Source organism: Leptonychotes weddellii, chromosome 4 (genome assembly GCF_054177405.1).
Source record: "Leptonychotes weddellii isolate Sample4059 chromosome 4, ASM5417740v2, whole genome shotgun sequence".
NCBI classification, from domain to species: Eukaryota; Metazoa; Chordata; class Mammalia; order Carnivora; family Phocidae; genus Leptonychotes; species Leptonychotes weddellii.
Window position 1 is genome coordinate 49,114,039 of NC_138372.1, and position 21,874 is coordinate 49,135,912.

Here is a 21,874-nt window from a genome sequence, read left to right on the forward strand (position 1 = left end):
TTTTTCAGAGTCCATCGTCTCTCATGGTTCGTCTACCCCTCCGATTTCCCCCGCTTCATTCTTCCCCTCCCGCTACCTTCTTCTTCTTTTTTTTTTTTTCTTAACATATATTGCATTATTTGTTTCAGAGGTACAGATCTGAGATTCAACAGTCTTGCACAATTCACAACGCTTACCAGAGCACATACCCTCCCCAGTGTCTATCACCCAGTCACCCCATCCCTCCCACCCCACCCCCCACTCCAGCAGCCCTCAGTTTGTTTCCTGCAATTAAGAATTCCTCATATCAGTGAGATCATATGATACATGTCTTTCTCTGTTTGTCAGTCTACCTTCTTGCCAAACAGGGTTCCATTCATTTTATTCAAACAAAGCTGGCTTTATCTGAACTCAGGGCTTTGCACTGGCAGTTATCTGATACAATAATGATCACAATAGCTAACATTCCTTAATCACTTTGTGTGTGTGAGATACTGAGCTGAGCCCTTGAAATACATCCTCATGTAGTAACCACACCCTGTGAGGTAGGTAGGCAGGTGCCACTCACCACATTTTATGAAGGAAGAAAGGCTAAAAGAGGTCACAAAGTTTGCCCAAGTCTAAAATTCTTCTTATTTTTATTACCTAAATCAGTAAATATCTAATCAATTGGGGTTCATGCCTAATATTTTGAGCAAATTATAATCTCTGCCAGTATACTGTTGTTGCCCAGTGATTTATATTCAGAAGACCTGGGTTGCACTGCTGGTACTGACCAGCAGTATGACTTTATTTTTATTTATTTATTTTTTTTCAGATTTTATTTATTTATTTGACAGAGAGATACAGCAAGAGAGGGAACACAAGCAGGGGGAGTCGGAGAGGGAGAAGCAGGCTTCCCGCTGAGCAGGGAGCCCGATGTGGGACTCGATCCCAGGACCCTGGGATCATGACCTGAGCCAAAGGCAGATGCTTAACAACTGAGCCACCCAGGTGCCCCCGGCAGTATGACTTTAGACAAGGCAACCTCTGAGAGTCAGTTTTCTCATCTGTAGAATGGGGATCACATTAATACCTGACTTGTATGGCTGTGGTACAGCTCAGAGCCAAACAGAATTCCAGGAACATAGTTGATGCTCTGTAATGGGTTAAATGAACATGTGTGTTAGATGAATGAAAATATCGAGGATTGCCCCCATGGAGTTGGGAGTTCTCTCATTAATTCAGAAAGAAATAAGAGCTCTGAACAAGGGTACCTTTGACTCACTCTGCAGCTCTTTTCATGTTCTCATGAGAACTGGGGTAAAATTAGGGATAATGCAGGATTTATAAGGTAATACTATAAGTATCTAATAGGCAGGTCAAAACATTTTATACTTAGTAGAAATTAAATGCAACCTCACAGAATAAAAAAATCCAAATATATAGTTTAAATGGTCTATTTTATTTTTTTAGAGAGAGAGCGTGCATGCGTGTGCGTGTGCGCATGGGGGTAAGAGAGTGGGTTGGGGGAGAGGGCAGAGGGAGAGGGAAAGAGAGACTCTCAAGCAGACTCCATGCTGAGCGCAGAGCCCAATGCAGGGCTTGATCTCATGACCCTGAGATCATGACCTGAGCTGAAATCAAGAGTTGGTCGCTTAACTGACTGAGCCACCCAGGTACCCCTAAATGGTCTATTTTTATTTAAAATGTACTTCAAAATGTGTGTTTTGATACCTTTACTGGAATACCTCTACTGGAATGGAATTTTTTAATTAAGAAATTGTTATATTAAACAACTCTTCTGTGTTTGGACCCTGTTCCCATCTCTTCCTGTCTATATTAAAAGAGAATGTGGTATCATATTCCAGAAGTTGTTCGGTGTGATAGCTCCTTATGGAGAGGAGTCGCTTGGGGAATTCATTTCCTTCATGCTCTGTTCCCTTAGGTCTCAGAATGCAGTTGGCCCATCAGGCAGGCCCCCAGTTTGCACAACCTTTTTGCTGTGTGTCGGAATATGTATAATTGGCTACTACAGAATCCCAAAAACGTCTGTGTTGTCCACTGCTTGGTGAGTAACCTTTATTGTTGTTGTTGCTGTCATTTGTGGTAGGTGGGTTTGGTTTGGCCAAATACACCTGGCTCTATACAGACTGGTGGACAGGTAACATTTAAGCTGAATAAGCATTTATTGAATCCCTACTTAGGAACTAGGTAATGTGAGGGATATAAAAACGAGGGAGGAATTTATTATTCTTGCCTTAAAGCTTTAGTACTTTTGAGAGAGGCAGATACATACACATAATACAGGACCTCTAGAATGTACTAAGTATTATAAAAGAGGTAGAAACAAGGATTGTGGGTACATAGGCAAAAATACCATTGATTTCTGTGTTTCTTTTTTTTTTTTTTAAAGATTTTATTTATTTATTTGAGAGAGAGAGAGAATGAGAGACAGAGAGCATGAGAGAGAGGAGGGTCAGAGGGAGAAGCAGACTCCCTGCCAAGCAGGGAGCCCGATGCGGGACTCGATCCAGGGACTCCAGGATCATGACCTGAGCCGAAGGCAGTCGCTTAACCAACTGAGCCACCCAGGCGCCCGATTTCTGTGTTTCTTGATAAACACATTGGAATACTTATCATTTCTTTTTGTGCTTGAATAAAAATGAAATAAGAAGACCCCTCTGCCCTTGTAAGTAGTCACATAGATTGATTGTATGTTACAGCAGTTCCTTTGGGACTGATGACTCTTCTGATCCCTGACTTCTTAGAGTCCCTTTCCCCAACTCTTCTCTGGTGGCTTCTTACCTATCGTTTAAAACTCAGCTCTGGCAAAATCTTTCTGACTCATGAGTATTTTCACAGTATGGACATTCCCACTGTATATCTAAATGTCCTCTGTGGCATCCTCGTAATCTGGTGATCTGCCTGTTTTCCTACTAGACTGTAAGCATGTTGCAGGCAAGAACTGTGTCTTCTTTACCTTTGTACCCAGGTATGAAGGGTTGGAATCAGTGATTGCATACATGAACAAATGGACACACAAGTGGAATCTGAGCATAAATACTGGAACTATTCATTGCTTTTAGAAATGTCAGGGTGTATTTTTTTGCTCTAGGATTATCTGATGATTTTCTCCCTCCTTCTTGACAGCCAGTTGGCTAAAAGAGGGAAGAAAGCTAAAGATTTTCTTCTTTCCATCTCATGTTCTCAAACTCTTGGCAACAAAGGAAAAGCACTTAGTGTTCATAGGAGTTTAATGCAAAAGGCCAAAGGGTTTTCCTTTGGAAGCACAACAGACTGTGCAACAGAACAGATTACTTTCAGGGACTAAGCAGCCTTTAGGCACTGTGGTGATTTTCTCTTCACTCAAGAACTTTCTAAAAGTTCAGAGAGCCAAAGTCTGACAGCTTTGTAAGGGAAGATGGCTTAAGAGACACCAGAGGCTTTCTGTTCTTATGATACAATCATGAAGAATCAAAAGCCAGCAAAGAAGAAAAAAGAAGCAGACAAAGGATTATGACACCATCAGCTGCTCTCCAGCTCACTGAAAAAGGATATGTATGAGTCGTACATCTGCACCAAGTCTTTGGGAAATGGAATTGAAGCTGGAAGTGGGAAGTGGGAGCTTTTATTTTTTATCATGTATATTTCTGTCTTAATAAAAATAATAAGCATATACTCATCTTTGCATAAAAAACTAGTTAAACTGGGTGCCTGGGTGGCTCAGATGGTTAAGCGTCTGCCTTTGGCTCAGGTCATGATCCCAGGGTGCTGGGATCGAGCCCTGCATCGGGCTCCCTGCTCGGCGGGGAGCCTGCTTCTCCCTCTGCCTCTCCTCTCTTTCTCTCTGTCTCTTATGAACAAATAAATAAAATCTTTAAAAAACAAAACAAAACAAAACTAGTTAAACTTTTAAAAAGACTTGCGTGGTGGATAAAGGGAGGGGGGCCTATATCCTAAGAGCCATGAATCAGGTAAGAGTTATCAGGAAGGCTAAGTCTAAAAGGAATGAAGATTAAGAAAAACGTCTTTAAAAAAAAAACTGTCCTTGGGATAAGGACAATAACAAATGCTTGAGGCACATGGTATAATCTTAACTCCTTTATTCTGTTTTCTCTATCGGGAACAAATGTCACACTAGGAAGGGAGTAACAATGTTCATTAAGACATAGCTGATAGGTAGTGAGATAAGAAGAGAGCCTCACAGTACTTAAAAATAATCCACTCTCTAGACTTAAATTCTGTTACAGAATGCTGAGAGTGCTTAGAAAAGCAATCATGGACTCCTTATGTGATATGAAGAAACAGGAAATAGAGGCAGACAGGAGAGTTTTTCCAAAAGATGGAGGAGGTTGATCCTGGAAAGTTACAGGCTGGTGAACCTGATGGCAATTCAAGGCAAAATTCTAATATAAATCTTTGCACAGATGATTTTGAACTCTTAGGAGAAAGAAGTCCTCATTGCTTCATTATGAACACACGTATCAAAACAACAAGACCAATAGATTAGTAGGGACAGTTTATTGGATTCCTGTAATATATTTCCCAATTTCTTATAATCAAGATAGAGAAATTTGGGCTAGGTTGTTCTACATTTAGTTGGATTGTGGCTCAGTATCTGCTTCCAAAGCTAGGTGATTAATGGATCAGCATCCTCCCAGGAAAAGGTTGCGTTTGGTTGCTCTTTTAATTAAAAACGTTGATGATGATATGAAGATCAAGCTTACCAATTTTCTCAGAACTGGGAAGGTCATATAATGAATCTGGATTTTATAAAGCCATTGCAGGTTGGTTGTTTAACAGAAGCTAACAATGTGAAATTAGACACAGGATAAATGTAAAGTCCCAAATCTTGTTGTAAAAGATTAAATATATTTGTCTCTTAGCTTAACACATCATTTGAAAAAGAACTAGGGGTTTTAATGGATAGGAAGATCAATAAGAGCTTATGGTGTGACTTAGCCTCCATATAAACTAGTTGGGCTTGGGGTTATGTTAGTAAAAGCATAGTGTCCAGAATAAGGAAGATGATATTTCTTTTCCTCTCTAATGTGGTTGGAGTGTATCTCATATCTTGCATTTCACATCTGGGTAGCACATTTAAGGTTGTTGTTTTAAAATGAGTCTGTTCAGGGATGCCTGGGTGGCTCAGTTGGTTAAGTGTCTGCCTTCGGCTCAGGTCATGATCCCAGGGTCCTGTGACCGAGTCCCACATCAGGCTCCTTGCTCAGCAAGGAGCCTGCTTCTCCCTCTGCCTGCCTCTGTCTCTCTCTCTCTCTCTCTGATAAATAAATAAAATCTTAAAAAAAAAAATAAAAAAAATAAAATGAGTCTGTTCAGAGAGAGTTTGCCAAATGATGTCTCTGAAAATGGAATATCAAATGAGGAAGAATCAAAGGAACTGTATTAGTTGGGGTTCTTTAGAGAAACAGAACCAACTTATAATGTATTTATTATAGGAATTGGCTCACACAGTTACAGAGGCTGAGAAGTCCCACAATTTGTTTGCTCTCTGCAAGCTAGAGAACCAGAAAAGCTGGCGATGTAATTCAGTGTGAGTCCAAGGCCTGAGAACCAGGGGCTCTAATGTCCCAGGGCAGAAGAAAGTAGACATTCCCAGCTCAAGAAGATAGAAAATTCACCCTTCCTTTACTTTTTGGTTCTATTCGGGTCCTCAACAGATTAGATGATGCCCACTCATGTTGACAAGGGTGTATCTTTCTTTACTCAGTCTACTGAATCAAATGCTGATCTCTTTTAGAAACACCCTCATAGACACATCTGGAAGTAATATTTTACCAGCTATCTGAGCATCCCTTAACCCAGTCAAGTTGACACAGAATTAGCCATCACAGATTGGGTGTGTTTTTAACCTGGAAAATAGAAGAGTTGGTGGAAAGGGAGGGTATTTCAGACATGTAAAAGGCTTTCCCAGGGAGAAAAAAGTAGGCTTACTCTTTCCTGACAGAAGGAAGAATGAGGATCACTGAGTGGAATAGACTTCAACTCAACTTATTCAGGATAAAGAACTTTGTAAGCTGGACTGGGCTTCTTCAAGTAGCAGCAAGCTCCATGTCACTTAAAGTATTCTAGAAGAACCTGGGTCACCATCTGTTGGGAATGTTACTGCATATATTTCTCCATTGAATGTGGTTGAATCATGTGAAGCTTCTTTATTTTCTATGGTTCTAGGAACATACCTTGGGTGAAATATATACATAGCATATTCCAAAAAGCAGTATTTACCTAATCTGTCAACTCTACCTCTGGCCTGCAACCAAGAGACCTCAACTACTAGTTCTGATCCAATAAGTCCAAAGTTACTTTGAAGATTAGATTATTTTTCAGTAAATATATGCAAATCAAATTTATGTTGCTTGGTTTCTTAGGTTAGTAGAGAGTTAATTTTGCCCTAAGAATAAGTCTTCCTTGCTGCTTTGTGACTTGAAGAGCTGGGACAGAGTTCGGTTTTCAAGTGCATAGTTTTGAACTGAAAATCATTCTGTTAAGAGGAATTCTCCCTCTTTCTCCCCTCTTTTAACTGCAAGTATAGCCATTCTTGGTGGTGAGTGGCTGATTGGACCATGTTTGTGACAGGTTTATGTATCTTCCTTGGCAGGATGGACGGGCAGCATCGTCAATTCTGGTTGGTGCTATGTTCATTTTCTGTAATCTCTACTCCACTCCTGGCCCGGCTGTGCGATTGTTATATGCAAAGCGACCCGGAATCGGATTGTCGCCATCCCACAGGAGGTAAAGTAAGCTAGATGCAGGGTAGGCCCAGATGTTTTTAAAAAAGAAAACCCTTTTTAGGTAATTGACTTATTATATTCCCATTAGTCACAGTTTCTTCTTTTCTCTTATTTAAATTGCCTCTCCTTTTTTGATAAATCCTAAATTTTTTCCAGAGCCAGCCTTTAGCTGATAAATTGAATCTGGTATATCAAATAGGAATAGATGTGCAAATATGGAGCTAGTATAAGGCTCCCATAAGCTTTTTCACTTAATAAATACCCTTTTATCAGTTCTTTCGGGGAAATATAGTAATGTCACTAGATGAAAGCTTTCCTAAATGGCTACATCCTTTTTTGGTAGTTAATGTTTAAGAAATTATCACATTAAATTTACAAGAACAGACTTCATAGCAAAGATTGATTGCTTCTTTCTTCTGGTGTGCTAGGCACTGACAGAATGTCAATCTTCTGTTTCAGATACCTGGGCTATATGTGTGACCTCCTAGCAGACAAACCCTACCGCCCTCACTTCAAGCCTCTCACCATTAAGTCCATCACTGTCAGTCCAGTTCCTTTTTTTAACAAACAGAGAAATGGATGTCGTCCTTACTGTGATGTATTGATTGGAGAAACCAAAATATATACAACCTGTGCAGATTTTGAACGAATGAAGTAAGTTATGATACTTTTCTTTTTTTTTTTTTAAGATTTTATTTGAGAGAGAGAGAGCACACAAGAGAGCGAGTACAAGTGGTAGGGGGGAAGGGTAGAGGGAGAGGGAGAAGCAGGCTCCCTGCTGAACAGGGAGCCTGATGTGGGGCTCGATCCCAGGACCCTGAGATCGTGACCTGAGCCAAAGGCAGACTCTTAACTGACAGAGCCACCCAGGTACCCCAGTCATGATACTTTTTTTCACTTCTTCTTGTGAATTGCTCAACTCTTGTATAAGCTGGATCATATTCTTCCTGTGAGGACTGCATTGCTGTGACATGGCTGATATTAAAAAACAAAGTTCTGTGTAGGTTGTAATTATAGAAAAGCACAAGTAAGTCAAGGGATGCTATAGCTCCTTCTCAAATGGAGACACAAGTAAGGGACTAACGTGAGCTATAATGAGGGTTAAGACAGTGATGGGGACTGAGGACCTGCACATTTAAGAAAGAGATGACCTTGATGAGTTTTGGTGAGGATGAGGGAAGAATCAGGGATGAACGAAGTTTCTGGGTGAGCAATGAGGTAGATGGTGATGTAATTAAAGAAGTTATAGAATCCACAATAAAGAGCAGGTGCCAGTGGGAGGTGGTAGGAGGTGTGGAGAGCAGGGAGTGGATGGTAACATAAAATGAAGTTAGTTTGGGACGCCTGGGTGCCTCAGTCTGTTAGGCATCTGCCTTTGGCTCAGGTCATGATCTCAGGTTCCAGGAGTCGAGTCCCACATCGGGCTCCTTGCTCAGCAGGAGCTCCTTGCTCAGCCTGGCACTGCCCCCTCCTCGTGCACTCCCTCTCTCTCTCTCTGACAAATAAATAAATAAAATCTTTAAAAATAAAGATGAAGTTAATTTGGAATAGGTTGAATTTGGGGATTGGTATCCAAGACCCTCATAGAGCATGGCATTATGATCTTGGTTGGATATTTTTGTTCCCTCTGTCCCTGCTTTAACTATTCATTTAAAGTTAGGAAATGACAAATACATCAGAGCTAGGTGTACTTGAGGTTTATGAGATCTGCAGAGTAAGGATGGGCAGTCAATTTATCTGGAAGTCCAGATGGGATGGAGAGAGAGAGGCCCTAGCATCAGACCAACAGTATCCCATGGTAAAACCAGTTTGCACCCACAGCCATGCTCCTGACTCTGCTCAAGATAGGAAATGGTTCTTGGGTCCAGGCTTGGGCAACAGGTCCCTTGGCCAGAGCCACAGAGGACTCTACCTATGTGATTATACAAGACTGGACTCTTTCAGTGTATATTTTTGTTTCTGTTTAAAGAGAATACCGGGTCCAAGATGGAAAAATCTTCATTCCCTTGAGCATCACTGTACAAGGAGATGTGGTTGTTTCCATGTATCATTTGAGGTCAACCATTGGGAGCCGGCTACAGGCTAAGGTATGGTTTCATGAAGAATCATGGCATAAACTCTTCTGAGCCTTTACTAGGAGTATTTTATTGTATCTTATTCTTTAAAGTAAGCTCTATGCCCAGTGTGGAGCTTGAATTCATGACCCTATGCTCTGCTGGCTGAGCCAGCCAGGCATCCCTTAATATAAGGAGTATTTTGGAGTCTTTTCTCTGCATCACTTTGGATTTGAGTGACTTGTAGTTTTAGAATTAGAAAGAGCCTTTAAAGATTACTTATACCGATTTCCCTATTTTATAGGGAATGAGACTCAGAGAGGTGGTGATTTGCCCCGTCCTTGGCATGATGTCTTTGCCAGAAGCTGACAGCCCTAGAGCTTCTAGCAAACCTTGCTCTTTAGAAGCTTGTGCCCTTTTTTATAGTGTCCCATTTGAATCAATGTGAGAGGCGATATTTCTATGACGGGTGTGGGATTAAGTAATTATATTTTTTCAATTTTTTTATTACCATGAAATTCACATATTAACATAAAATTCACTCTTTTAATGTGTACAGTACAATTATATTTAGTATTTTCAAAAGGTTTTGCAGCACCACTATATAATTCCAGAACATCTTTGTCATGCCCAGAAGAAACCCTATACTTACTAGCAGGCACTGCCCATTCCCCATTTCCATCCCCTGGGTAACCACTAATCTACGTTCTGTTTCTATAGACTTGCCTATTTGGGACGTTTCATATAAACGGAATCATACAATATGTGGTCCTTTGAGAATGGCTTCTTTCACTTAGCATGTTTCTGAAATTCATCCATGTTGTATCATGTATCAGTACTTCATTCCTTTATATGACCAAATAATATTCCATTGTGGCTCTAATACTTTTCATTAATCTCTTCATCAGTTGATAGACATTTGGGTCTTGCCTCTTCCTGGATATTATGAATAATGTAATAAGTACTTGTATTTTAATTCATCAAATATTTGCTAAGTGCATGCTCCGTGCCAGTCATCGCCTTAGGGATTTAGGACAGACAAGAATAAGACTGTGTCCCTGCCCTTCGGGAGCTCAGCCTAGCAGGAGAAAGTCACCACATGTCTGAATATCCACTATCAGAGTAGAGGTGGGATGGGATGCCATAATGGGAGTGGTTTGTTTTAGCCAGTGGTGGCTACAGAAAGGCTACAGAGAGGATATGACCTTGTAAGGTGGCCCTTGAAGGAGGAGTTCATCAGGTTGGAGCAGGGGCATTCTGGGTAGAGGAATGGAATGAGCCAAGGTATGGCAGTGTGCAAGAGCGTGAGACATTAATGGAGGAAGAAATGGTTTGCCCAAGCAGAGTTCATGGGGGAAGAGAGGCTGGAAATAACACTGGGCCATTACCAAATGGCAAGGTCACTTAGTATTCATAGTAAACAAAGGCTCAGATGTTGAAACATTTGAAGGTGCATGGCTCCCCAAAATATAATCTTTTGATCCGATTCCCTTTTCACGGGTTGATTTTAATGTGCTTCTCTCCTGTATTTTTAGGTGACCAACACCCAGATATTCCAGCTTCAGTTTCATACTGGATTCATACCACTGGAAACCACAGTTTTAAAGTTCACCAAGTGAGTGCTGCTTGCCGAACACCCCTTTCAATACAAGCAGCTGTGAAATGCTGGAAGCCAAGTGCCCAAAGCTCATTGGCTTCGTGTGGCAGCATCCTCTGGAATCCTGTGCTGCAGGACTGTTAGAGTGTAGCTTAGCAACGCAGAGAGCCTGGTTGCGTTTTACAACTTGCAATTGGGTATAATTTGTCTTGAACACAATAGGATCGAAGACTTCAAACAGAAAGGTCTAAAATTCCGTGTGAGGGAACAAGACTAAACAAAGTGGAAACAAAGTATCAATACTGTGACCCTTTGCATCTGTATATCCCTTTGTGTTTTTCAACAGGGAGCGCAGTTTAATCTGTGGTATGATATGAGCGATGACCCTTCAGACAGAATGCCAGGCCATAGCACTGAAGAAGGGTACCCCTCTGTACGAACCTTAGTTGCTTTAATATGGTGTGGTGTTGGGAACTCAGAAGGGTGGCTGAAGCCAGGGGGATAGGGTCAGGGTAGAGTGGACATTCAAGAGCTCAGGGTGGCAGCTGGGGGCTGTTTCATTATGTTAACAACAGATTTGGCCTGACCCAGGCATACTGGCTGGATCTATCAGCCATCCTTCTAGAATGCTTTCACAAGTGGTAGTATCCAAATTCTTTGAGTAGGCATTATTCTCCTCTTTTCTCTAGATGAGGAAAACAGGCTCAGAACAGTAAAGTAACTTAACTGGTTAATGACTGCTTTTTCCCGAGGAATGAGTCTGAGGGGTTAACCTGGGTCAACCTACAATGGTTTCTGTGCTGAACATCATTCTGATCCCATTGTTTTTCACCGATCTTCTTCTTTTAAATTCCTCTGTAGACCTGAGTTGGATGCATGTGATGTACCAGAAAAATATCCTCAGCTATTTCAGGTGACTCTGGATGTAGAACTACAGCCCCACGACAAAGTGATAGACTTAACCCCACCCTGGGAACATTACTGCACAAAAGATATCAATCCCAGCATCCTCTTCTCGTCTCACCAGGAGCATCAGGATACTCTGGTCTTAGGAGGTAAGAGTCCCCTGGTGGTTTTGTTTTCAGGACAAAGCCTCTGTGTTATGTATCACTTTGACTTCTTTACTGTGTTTCATTGATGTTTCATGGCCTTCTGTCTTGCAGGACAGGCTCCAGTAGACATCCCTCCAGACAACCCCAGGCATTTTGGGCAAGGTGGCTTCTTTTCCTCTCTCTGTTGGCAAGGTACTTCCAGGCATTTCTCTGAGTTATGTGGTTAGATACTTAAGTTACATGGTTCTTCTGTAAACATGGTTTGTCCTCGAAGCAGCCTCAAAGACAGCAATACTTGAAGTCATCCTTGTTCCTCCTTATTTCACACCCTCCCTGCTCATTCCTTTTTTCAAATCAGGCGATGTGAAATCACTTCCCTACTTTCAACTCCATGGGTACTCTTAGACTGATGTAGAAAACCATTTTCAGCCAAATTCTACCTTTTCTCTCTATGCTGTGTTCTGGATCACATCTTTCCTGGATTTACAAATAAGCATGATATTTTCTAGTATTTCCCTTTATGCTGCTGACACACGAATGCCCTCGAGTACATGTTCTGAAAATACAAAGTCTGGCACTTCCCCCAGAGGGCTCTCACCACCAACAGGGTGGATCTAAGCTTCCTCCGGTACAGAAAAGGCACACATTTCGCCCATATGTCTCTGCTACGTGCTTTAACAGCCATGGCAGAAATTGGGCTCAGTCACAGTATCCTTTTCTGCCAAACCTGGAGATGTTTTTAGAATCTTTCCAACATAACACTTCAGACTGCTGCCATCGGTAGACTGGCATTGGCATTCTGTCCATACACATTTGCCTCCTTGCTGTAGCGTTTGCTGAGGTTAACTGCAAGATTCAATGCAGAATTGAATCACAAGAACTTTCTCTAGGAAAGGGGTAGAAAAATAGCTTTGGAAATGCTCTGGATAAAATTCTCTTGATTGACCTTTCTTCACTATGTGAACATAAGATGGTATTCCCATTGCCTATGGAGTTTTCCATGTTTCGTGACAAAAAAAGTTCACAGAATTCCTTTGAATTAAAAGCCTTACTTTCAGAATTTCCTACTGAGGAGTGGAACCAATAACATTAAAAAAAAAAATTGAAAAGCCCAGCGAAATCTAGACAGCAGGTAGACTTCCCAGTTCCCACAGTAACAAGTCCCCTACCATCTTACCTTCCTCACATAAGGGCTTTTAATAAAACTTCACTTTTCCCTCTCCATTGACATTGTAGTAAGTAATTTAGAAATCATTCCTGTTAGGCTCTGAAATAGGTTTTAGCACAAATGTACATTTCTTATCTGAACCTCACAGAACCAGAAGCATTTAGGAATTGCAAAAGTTTTCGACTTTTAGAAAGGTGATATGGTACCTAAATTGTATATTACTTAGCATCCCCAGCGGCATCTCAGACAACTTGTAATGGAACATATTCATGTTTCTGCAGTGAAACATAAAAAGAATCACACTGGGTGAGGTAAATGAAGATTATAAATACTTTCACATCAGTTCTGGTCAGATTTTTCCACCAGCTGAATTTGTTCCAAACTTAGGGAAACGTTTCCCATTTCATAGCTTTTTGCATTTCAGAATTGGGGAGTAGGGATATGGATGTGTACTTGATTTAGAATGTGGGTCTAGCTGACATTAAATAAGGAAGTTCCCTTGGAGGATCTGTCTCAAGGAGGGCCTGGAAAGTCGCTCATCAGCCTCTCCATCCCTTCTCCAGAACGGGCCTCTTCCTTGCTGCCCATCTGATGCTGAAAGGGTCTAAGGACCATCCTGAGCGGAGCCTCTCCATCTATTCACTTGTTAGGTGTGTGTGGCTTGCTTCCACTCCAGACTGTGGGAGGAAGGACTTGCTTTTGGCCGCAGGCCTGGAAAAGAAAAGACAGTGAGAGGAATCAGCAAAGGATTAGGAAATAACAGGTTTTTTCCCCAAAGCACCTAGCAATAGCACCTGGAAGATAATAATCATAATCATACTCGTAAACACTTAAGTACTACATAATATTGGTCTGAACACTTTCTCTTTATCATCTTATGTAATCCTTACAGTAGCCAGCAGAGTTAGGTACTCTTTGTTACCCCCATTTTGCTGAGGAGGAGACCAAGGCACAGAGCAGAAGTAAAGTAACTTTCTCAATGTCGCAGAACCAGTAAGTAGTAGAGGTGGGATTCAGACCCAGCCTGTCCGGCTCCGAAGTTCCTGCTCGTCCCCATTATGCTATCCTGCCCCTCAGATGCTCAACAAAGGGTGATTGAATGACATGAGAAATACATCAGGTTTTCCACTGGTAAGGGTCTGAAAGCATTGTTTGCTCAGGGCTGCTCCTTTGTCTTTCTGGAGTAATGGACTGACTTCACTCACAAAAATCAGTAATGCTGTGGCCAGTAACTAACTTATTATGGGCACCTCTGCCTTCCTTAGATCAGAAATCAGAAAAATCATTCTGTGAGGAGGACCATGCTGCCCTAGTGAATCCAGAAAGTGAGCAGTCGGACGATGAACTTCTGACCCTTTCCAGTCCACACGGCAACACCAGTGGTGACCAACATCATGGAGCTAAAAAGCCCAGCAAAAAGCAGCAGGGGTCCACTGCTCCTCCACCCCCCGAGGATGTGGACCTTCTGGGTCTAGAAGGGTCTGCAGTGAGTAAGAACTTTTCTCCGCCAGTGGCACCTCCCACCAATTCTGAACTGCTGAGTGACCTGTTTGGGGGTGGAGGTGCAGCCGGGCCTGCCCAGGCTGGCCAGTCAGGGGTAGAAGACATGTTTCATCCGAGTGGACCTGCGTCCGCCCAGTCAACACCACGCCGATCTGCCACCTCCACGTCCGCATCTCCAACCCTAAGAGTGGGAGAAGGTAATGTTTTCCATGTTGCACTGTACCTCTCAGTTTTGAATTGTAACCTTGGGGCCAGGCAGGCGAAATTGAACTTTCCTCGTAAGCGAGACTTTTCTGGTCTCCCTGAAAGGCTCTCAGAGGTCTCTATCTTCGGTTAAATGGAGAACACAAGAGGAAATGGAAATGTTGTCCATTTTGGTAGGACAGTGTAAGAGTGAATGCTTGAGCTCTTCATTCTTTCTTTGTTTTTGCTTTTTTTTTTTTTTTTTCCCAAATCTTCAGTCCCTGAGCTGCTTTAGTGACTTCTGCTTGGAGATGCAGATTGATGAATTATTACTAATAATAACAGCTAATAATCTTGGGGTACTTACGTTTGCCTAACATGAAATTTAACACTAAACATGGATTCAATTATTATAAAAACCTGGTAATTAGGTGCTATTATTGTCCCTATTTTTAGAGTTAAGGAAATGGAGGCTTAGGGTCAAATTAGTAGTGTATATTTATACAGCTTGTTATTGGTGGGGCCAGGGTCCAAAACTGAGCCATTCGACTTGAGAGCTCTCTCTTAGTTTTCCTGTAATGTCTTCCTGGAATTGTGATTTTCTGAATGCACTTTGGTTATGCAGAGAAGTACTTGGTTGGCTCAGGAGGCATTTAAGGGACTTAGGCCAGCACCACCATTGACTGTAACCAAGCAGTTGTTGCCCATGTGGTCCGGCTTCCCTTTGCTCACTGCTACAGACCCGACCTATGACCGGTCATCCACAATGCTTTGAAATTTGCAAGATGCTGTAGCTGGGTCAGCGTTTTAGCTGCCCCTTCTTACCATCCCCATCAACCAAGATGACATCACGTTAGGAAGAGTAAAGAGAAATGTCTCAACTCTCCACTCCCATGGTAACCTGTGGAAACTTGCTTTCCCAAGCTAATCCTTCAGTTCTTGGAGGGCTCTGGGGGTGGTCTTGATTTAGAGTCGTTCAACTGGAGGCGTTTGGTGTAAAAGTGAGTCTTAAAATCATAGAATGGGGGTGTCGAGGCTCAAGCTCCTACATTAGTTATTGATGGAGCCACAGTGGTACCCAGGTACCCTGAGTCCCAGGCTGTTTCCTATCTGTTCGGCTTCCTTTTATCTACTTCTTACTCACCAAAGTGAATAAAAGATCTCTCAGGAAAAAAAATCTGCAGGATCCAAAATGCCATAGTACTCAGTCAGGTTTCAAGGCCACGCACCTTGCGTGGCTTTCAGTGATTTAATTCATCACAGTCTCATGCAGATAGTTACGTTCTAGGGTCAGAGCTACAAGGGATCTTTGAGACGTGAATTAAATCTGTGCCCCAGGTTATAGATAATGAAATTGAGGCTAAATATATTGATTGACTTGGCTTTCTGAAACTTCCATTTCATTGTCTATGGAATGAAGGTAATACTACTATCTGGCAAGGAGAGACTGAGAAGCAGCTGACGTACTTTTTATGAAAGGCAATGTAAGCCCTGAGAAATGATACAATATTAGTTTTACTGTATTGTTGCGGGAAGCCTCAGCTGCTTGCTTTGTTCTAGTCTTCTTAGTACATTCACAAACTTTTCCTCACTTATCTGCATCTGGTTTCTAGCAAGTTATTTGAGAAAGCATTTGAGTGACATAGCAACACTCATTTTCTCCTCTTTCTAACTTTCAAGTGAGCCAGAGATCACGAAAAACACAAAACAAAACTAAGTAAAACCTGGTCAGTGGGGTTTTCTACTGCTCACCTTGATAGCAGAGCTCCCCTACCTGGTATTTGTCCACTAATATATTCAGTATGAGCCCAGGTTGTTCATGGAGCATTTCCTTTGGTCCCAGCATGGTTTTGCGGGTCATTTCTAGAGGGCCCACGAGGCCCTCATTGATGGTGTTTATGTATCATCCAGCAGATAAATCTACAGTCCTCCTTTGTCCATAAAGATGGGATTGTTCCTGTGCAGTCAGGAATCCTCAGGTTCCACTGTTGGCCCTGGGGGAAGTTTTAAGGATAGGGATGGCCGTGTGGAGCAGCCCAGGAGGCGGGCTTCATCCCAGTGTTTCAAATATTTGACCTAAGACCTGGCCATAGTGACAACTCTTCAATATTAATTTAATGAATGAACTCACAGGACAAAGAAACACATTTTTCCTTCTGTTGTCTAGGTGCCGCCTTTGACCCATTTGGAGCACCTTCTAAACCATCAGGTCAGGATTTGCTGGGTTCTTTTCTGACCACGTCCAGTGCTTCCAGTGACCCCTTTCTTCAGCCTACAAGAAGTCCTTCACCTACAGTGCATGGTAAGAACGTATTTTAATTAATTAATTAATTTATTTATAAAAGATTTTATTTATTTATTTATTTATGTATTTTAGGAGGGAGTGTGTGTGTGTGAGCGGGGGGTGGGGCAGGGAGGAGGGAAAGGGAGAGAGTCATCGAAATGGCCTACATGGCCTATGTGCTCTCGCCCCCCAGTGCTGTGACCTCATGTCCTCCCCCTCCTGCTCTCTCCATTCTAGCCATACTGGCCTCTTGCTGTTGTGCTGGCTGTCCCCTCTTCCCCAGGCATTGGTTTGACTAACTCCTTCACCTCCTTTGATCTCTGCTCACCTGGTACCTTCTCAGTGGGGTCTACTCTCAACTGCTCCATTTCATATCACAACTCATCTCCGTGCCCCTACTCTAGATTTTTGTTTCCATCGTATTTATCAACTTCCAATATACTCAATAATTTATTCGTGTGTTATGTTTCTTTTTCTTTGTCCATCTCTCCTCACGAGAATATGAGCTCACAAAAGCAGGGAGTTTTGTTTGTTTTGTTCATTAATGCTTTCCTAGTGCCTAGAAGAATTGTGGGCACATAGTAGGTATTATGTGTCTGTCTTTCCATACGATATGTAAATATAAAATGAATTAACTCATTTTTCCTAAGTCTCTTTGGTGCATAGTGATAGTGTTAATAAGGTTATATATTTTCCCCGACTTTAATACTTTGAACTTACAGTTTTCATAAGAGTACTATCTTTTGTGTCCCATGGGTATGTATGTTCATAGTCAGCATGGCAATTCTGTACTCAGTTCTCTGGTGCTTGTGAATTGGTTAGAAGATGCTTATCATCCACTCTCAGCCAGTTAGCACCCCTTTGTTTTGTTGCTATTTTGACCTTTGTCATGCCAGTGACTGAAAAGAATTTTCCACTATCCTTGCTGGAAAAACAGTTATTCCACTGTTAGTGGGTCAGTTGCATCACCATCATACAGGATAATATATAGGTCAGACTGACATGTCAGATTGGGAGTTCAGATTGCCCATCTCTGACTTCTACAAGGCATCACCAATCTCTTCTGAAAATCAAGAAATAGTGCCTTTGAGTTCTGTAGATGTTTATTGAACATCTACTCTGAAGACAACAATCACTTGGGGCATAGTGTTGGAAGAAAAAGTAAATAACCATAATAAAAGGCAAAATAAATAAAGATTTAAAATACTAGATGATTACCTTTTCATCTGTATATTCCTATATCTTCAACAGATTTTACATTTCTTGAGGCTAGACAATGTCTTTAGTTCTCTGTTCTGTAGTACGGTGCCTTACAGATGGTGGGTGGTCATAAGGATTTGTGGGCTTGCTTAGTAATAAAGTTGAGATTCTTACACCTATTTCTACATCCTAGTTGGATATAAGACTAAAATCAGAGCTTAAAGGAAATCAAACAGCAAATGTTCGCAAAATTGTCTAATTTCCACCACAGTTTTCATGGGTTACTGTGGTAGAAGAGAAATAGAAAGGAAAGAACTATTATGACTGATAAGGGCATGTTCTTTTTAACTTAATGATGAGAAAGTACAAGATGTCTTGGTTGTTACTAAGCAAACAAAACAGGCAAATGCAAACCTTGGTAATGCTAATTTTGGTGCTTTGATGTTTCTTTTGGTGGTGGTGGGGATGTGTGTGTGTGCACATGTGTGTGTTTATTGCTATTTGCCGTGTAAGTTTGATGTTTGCATTTTACTCACTGATTTTATGGACAGAACCTACAGGTGCCTTAAAAAGAAATTCTTTCTTATGGTCTCTTGTTTCTTATTTAGATTTTATAGATTCAGAAAAAGCTTACTCTACCAATGTATATTCCTCTAATATACCTGATTCTCTGTAGCTGAACATTTCTTTTAAATTCTACATTTGGAATTTTGAGAGGGGTCAGAATGGTCTCTCTTGAAACTGCAGTAAGTTAGTTTTGAGTGATAATGAACTGTGACATCGGCATGGTAGATGATGTATATAGTTAGTGCTCAGTACATGCTCTGATTGACTCATCATTCTCCATTCAGTCACAGCAGAGGAGAAAACAAAATTTCAGTTCTAAACCAATCATGGTTCTCATACACTTATTAATACCGACTTAAGGCAAATGGAGGTTAAGTTTCTTTTTACCTTTTCTTATTGGCCACTGACTTTGTGTTAAAGGTAGAGGTAGGACACACAAAGATGAATAAGATAGTTCTTGCCTTCAAGGAACTAACAATTTAATGGAGACAGACATATGCGCGGTTATAACTCAAAGTGTGGATGGAAGTAAAATATAAGTAAGCCAAATAAGGAAGAGAAACAAAGAGTATATGTGTTCTACCAACTATCATGTAATAACCATAGATGAAGGCACAAAAATATCAGTGTTGCAGAATATTGGGAGAGCTCAGAGGCAGAGATGAATCACTTGGGACGTTGGCAGGTCATGCAGGCTTCATGGAAGGGACAGCGTTTTTCTGTGTGAACTCAGGAAAGTAGGTTCTCAGCTATTTTGTTGTGATTCTTTTTCATCTTCCTATTTGCAGCTTCTAGTACACCTGCTGTGAACATTCAGCCAGATGTTTCAGGAGGTTGGGATTGGCATACCAAACCAGGTAAAAGTCAACAGGTTATTTTTGTGCACATTTAGCCAATCGCTAAAGCATAATCCTTCACCTGAGCTGTCATGAGTACTTGCAGAGTATTATAGCCCACCTATGTAATTTCCTAAACACTCACCTTCTGGTGGAGCTTTTCACCTTTGATGACAAGATAGTAGTGTGTTTTATACATTATTTAACTATTCTCAGTTTCATTTGCTGAATGTCTGTCTTGACAATAGAATTAGATGAATCTGGGTATATAGCTAACTCAACCACTTAGAAGCACTTGGATTTTTTATAAGCCTGAACCTCCATTTTATAATCTGTAAAATAGGGTTCATAATTCTTGTCCCACACAGTTGTACAAGTGAAATAGCTTATATGAAATTTTCTGGCATAGAGTAGGTACTGAATAATCTAAATAGTCTTCTTTCTTAACAAAGGATTTGTTTTAGTGTCGAATTTGTCTGTAATAAATAAATTCTCTTTCTCATGACTAATATGGTATTTCTTGAGAGCCATCTTGTATGATTGCATTTCCAGTGCTGTGCAAATTAACACACACACTCATACACACACACACACACACACTATATGCTTATCTCACAGCAACTTTTTGAAGCAGTCGCTATTTCCTTCTTTAACCAATGAGAAAATTTTGAAGCTCAGAGAAGTTAAGCAATATGCCAAATTACTCAGCTAGGAAGTAGCAGAGCCAGAATTCAGATCCAAGCCTGACTCCAAACCCCATAGGAAAGAATGAAGTCAGGTGATATGAGAGGTAAACACTGGACATAATAGTTTCCAGGGATGGCCAGGAAATGACACATGCCTTCTCTGTTCCCTGTCCCTGCTCCAGGCCACTCTTCACTTAAGTCAGAGAAATAAGGTCTAACAACTTCTAACATATTTGCAAACCCTATCCTAATTTGCCTTCAGAGCAAGATGAGCGGTAGTTCTGGATTTCTGAATTTCAGAATTCAGCCTTGGACAACTAACTCATTTTCAATGATTTTATTTCCTTTTCAGGAAGTTTTGGAGTGGGAAGCAAGTCAGCTGCCACCAGCCCAACGGGATCCTCACATGGCACACCCACCCATCAAAACAAACCACAGACTCTGGATCCTTTTGCTGACCTTGGGACACTAGGTGTGAACTCAGCAGGTTAAGATAGAAGTAGCATTTACTTTGGCTACGAAGCCTTACATCTAAATCTCTGGTGTTGTTACCCGGGACCTAAAATAATATGTGTTCTTAAGCAATACTCTAAAACCTGAGATGGGCTTTTGAAAAAAGAAAACAAGCTTCAAATACTGGGTTGGAATTAACCCCTAGTAAACCATTTCTCCAATGTCTAATTTTGGATTAGTAACATGAGTACAGCAGAACCTTCAGGAGCACGTGATAACAGAGTCTGGCTGCAGCAAAGGTAACGAACATGTAGGGCAATGCTGAAAAATGAGGCCGGTTAGATAGATTTGTGCCGTACAGAGCCCGCCATGCACAGGCCTTCCTGTGATGGTGCCCCTGAGAGCCTCACGTCGGCATCCTGTGTCTTCTCTCTGCTGACTACAGTGCTCTCTGGTCAGTTTGTAAAATTCCATACAGAAAATTGACTGTATAGTATTTTCAAAGTGTTTTTCATCATATGTTAATCATTGTTGAAGGATAAGTGTTCCATGGGGAAGTAATTTTGGAAGCACTAAGTTTAGTGGACTTTGATTATTGTAAAAACTTCTTAGCATAACGGTTCATGGTGATGTTCCCCAAAAGGATAGGTTGCAGGGTTCTCAAACCATCTCACCAAGGAAACTTTTTTTCAGGGAACAGTTCATTCGACTAGTATGTCATGAAACCTTTTCTTTCTCCTTTTTCCTTCTTCCTCTGGGCAGTGCGGGGTTAAATAAGGATAGGGTATCCCTGACACAGAGCTTTGAATTGGCCATGCTGATAGTTTAGGTTCTCAAGAGAGCCCTTCTGAAGCTTGAGAGCTAAATTGTCTGCAGGGAATGAGAGCATGACTCCATTTTTGCCAGTAATTGTATCAGAATCTTTACCTTCCATCATACACCCGTTAGAATTTTTTTTTCTTTTAAGAACTCTCAAAGTCATTTTCCTTCTTTCCTTTTCCTTCTTAATATACATTTCAAATTTTAAAATAATAACATCAGGTGAAATTCTACTTCAAATAAAATCTTATTCACTGTTCATTTTTTATCCATTCCACAACTATTTACTAAGTGCCCTCTGTGTGCTAACATTGTCTTAATTACCACTAAACAAACAAAACCAAAACAAAATTCCTGCCTTCCTAAAGCCTATATTCTAGAAGGGGAAAGAAACAATAAATGAATAAATATATAATATGGTGTCAAATAATAAAAAAATAACAATGTTATTTTAAGAGTTTTACATGTATCATTTCATTTAATCTCCTCAATAGGTATTTTGAGGTATTGGGACTGGTATCCTCATTTTGCAGATGAGGAAACTGGGGCACAAACGATTAAGTAACACACCCGAGTCCCATGGTTTCAACACCCTGAAGCTCTGGAGCTCACACTCATAAGCCCCATCTTAAGCGCTATGAAAAGAAAAAAAAGCAGAGAGCATGTGAGTGATGGATGGCCTGGGGTGTTATTTTAGGTATCAAGTGGTTAGGAAAGGCCTCTCTGAAGAGGTGATCTTTATAGAAAGTTCTTTTTAAA

General features: G+C 41.1%; 1 protein-coding gene across 2 annotated transcripts in view; it reads left to right on the forward strand.

The window, feature by feature from the left end:
* Positions 1-1,810: 1,810 nt before the first annotated feature.
* DNAJC6 (DnaJ heat shock protein family (Hsp40) member C6) overlaps positions 1,811-21,874 on the forward strand; it is a 36,419-nt gene continuing 16,355 nt past the window's right edge. The window contains exons 1-11 of one of the 2 annotated variants that reach the window (XM_081818563.1): positions 1,811-2,029; positions 6,581-6,714; positions 7,173-7,367; positions 8,683-8,800; positions 10,303-10,382; positions 11,226-11,419; positions 11,528-11,608; positions 13,850-14,284; positions 16,438-16,572; positions 19,110-19,178; positions 20,196-20,330. In XM_081818563.1, the coding sequence (XP_081674689.1) occupies positions 1,976-2,029; positions 6,581-6,714; positions 7,173-7,367; positions 8,683-8,800; positions 10,303-10,382; positions 11,226-11,419; positions 11,528-11,608; positions 13,850-14,284; positions 16,438-16,572; positions 19,110-19,178; positions 20,196-20,330 (1,630 nt within the window). In that variant the 5' untranslated portion in view covers positions 1,811-1,975. The remainder of the gene's footprint in view (positions 2,030-6,580; positions 6,715-7,172; positions 7,368-8,682; positions 8,801-10,302; positions 10,383-11,225; positions 11,420-11,527; positions 11,609-13,849; positions 14,285-16,437; positions 16,573-19,109; positions 19,179-20,195; positions 20,331-21,874) is intronic. The other variant, XM_081818564.1, reaches the window with a different exon arrangement.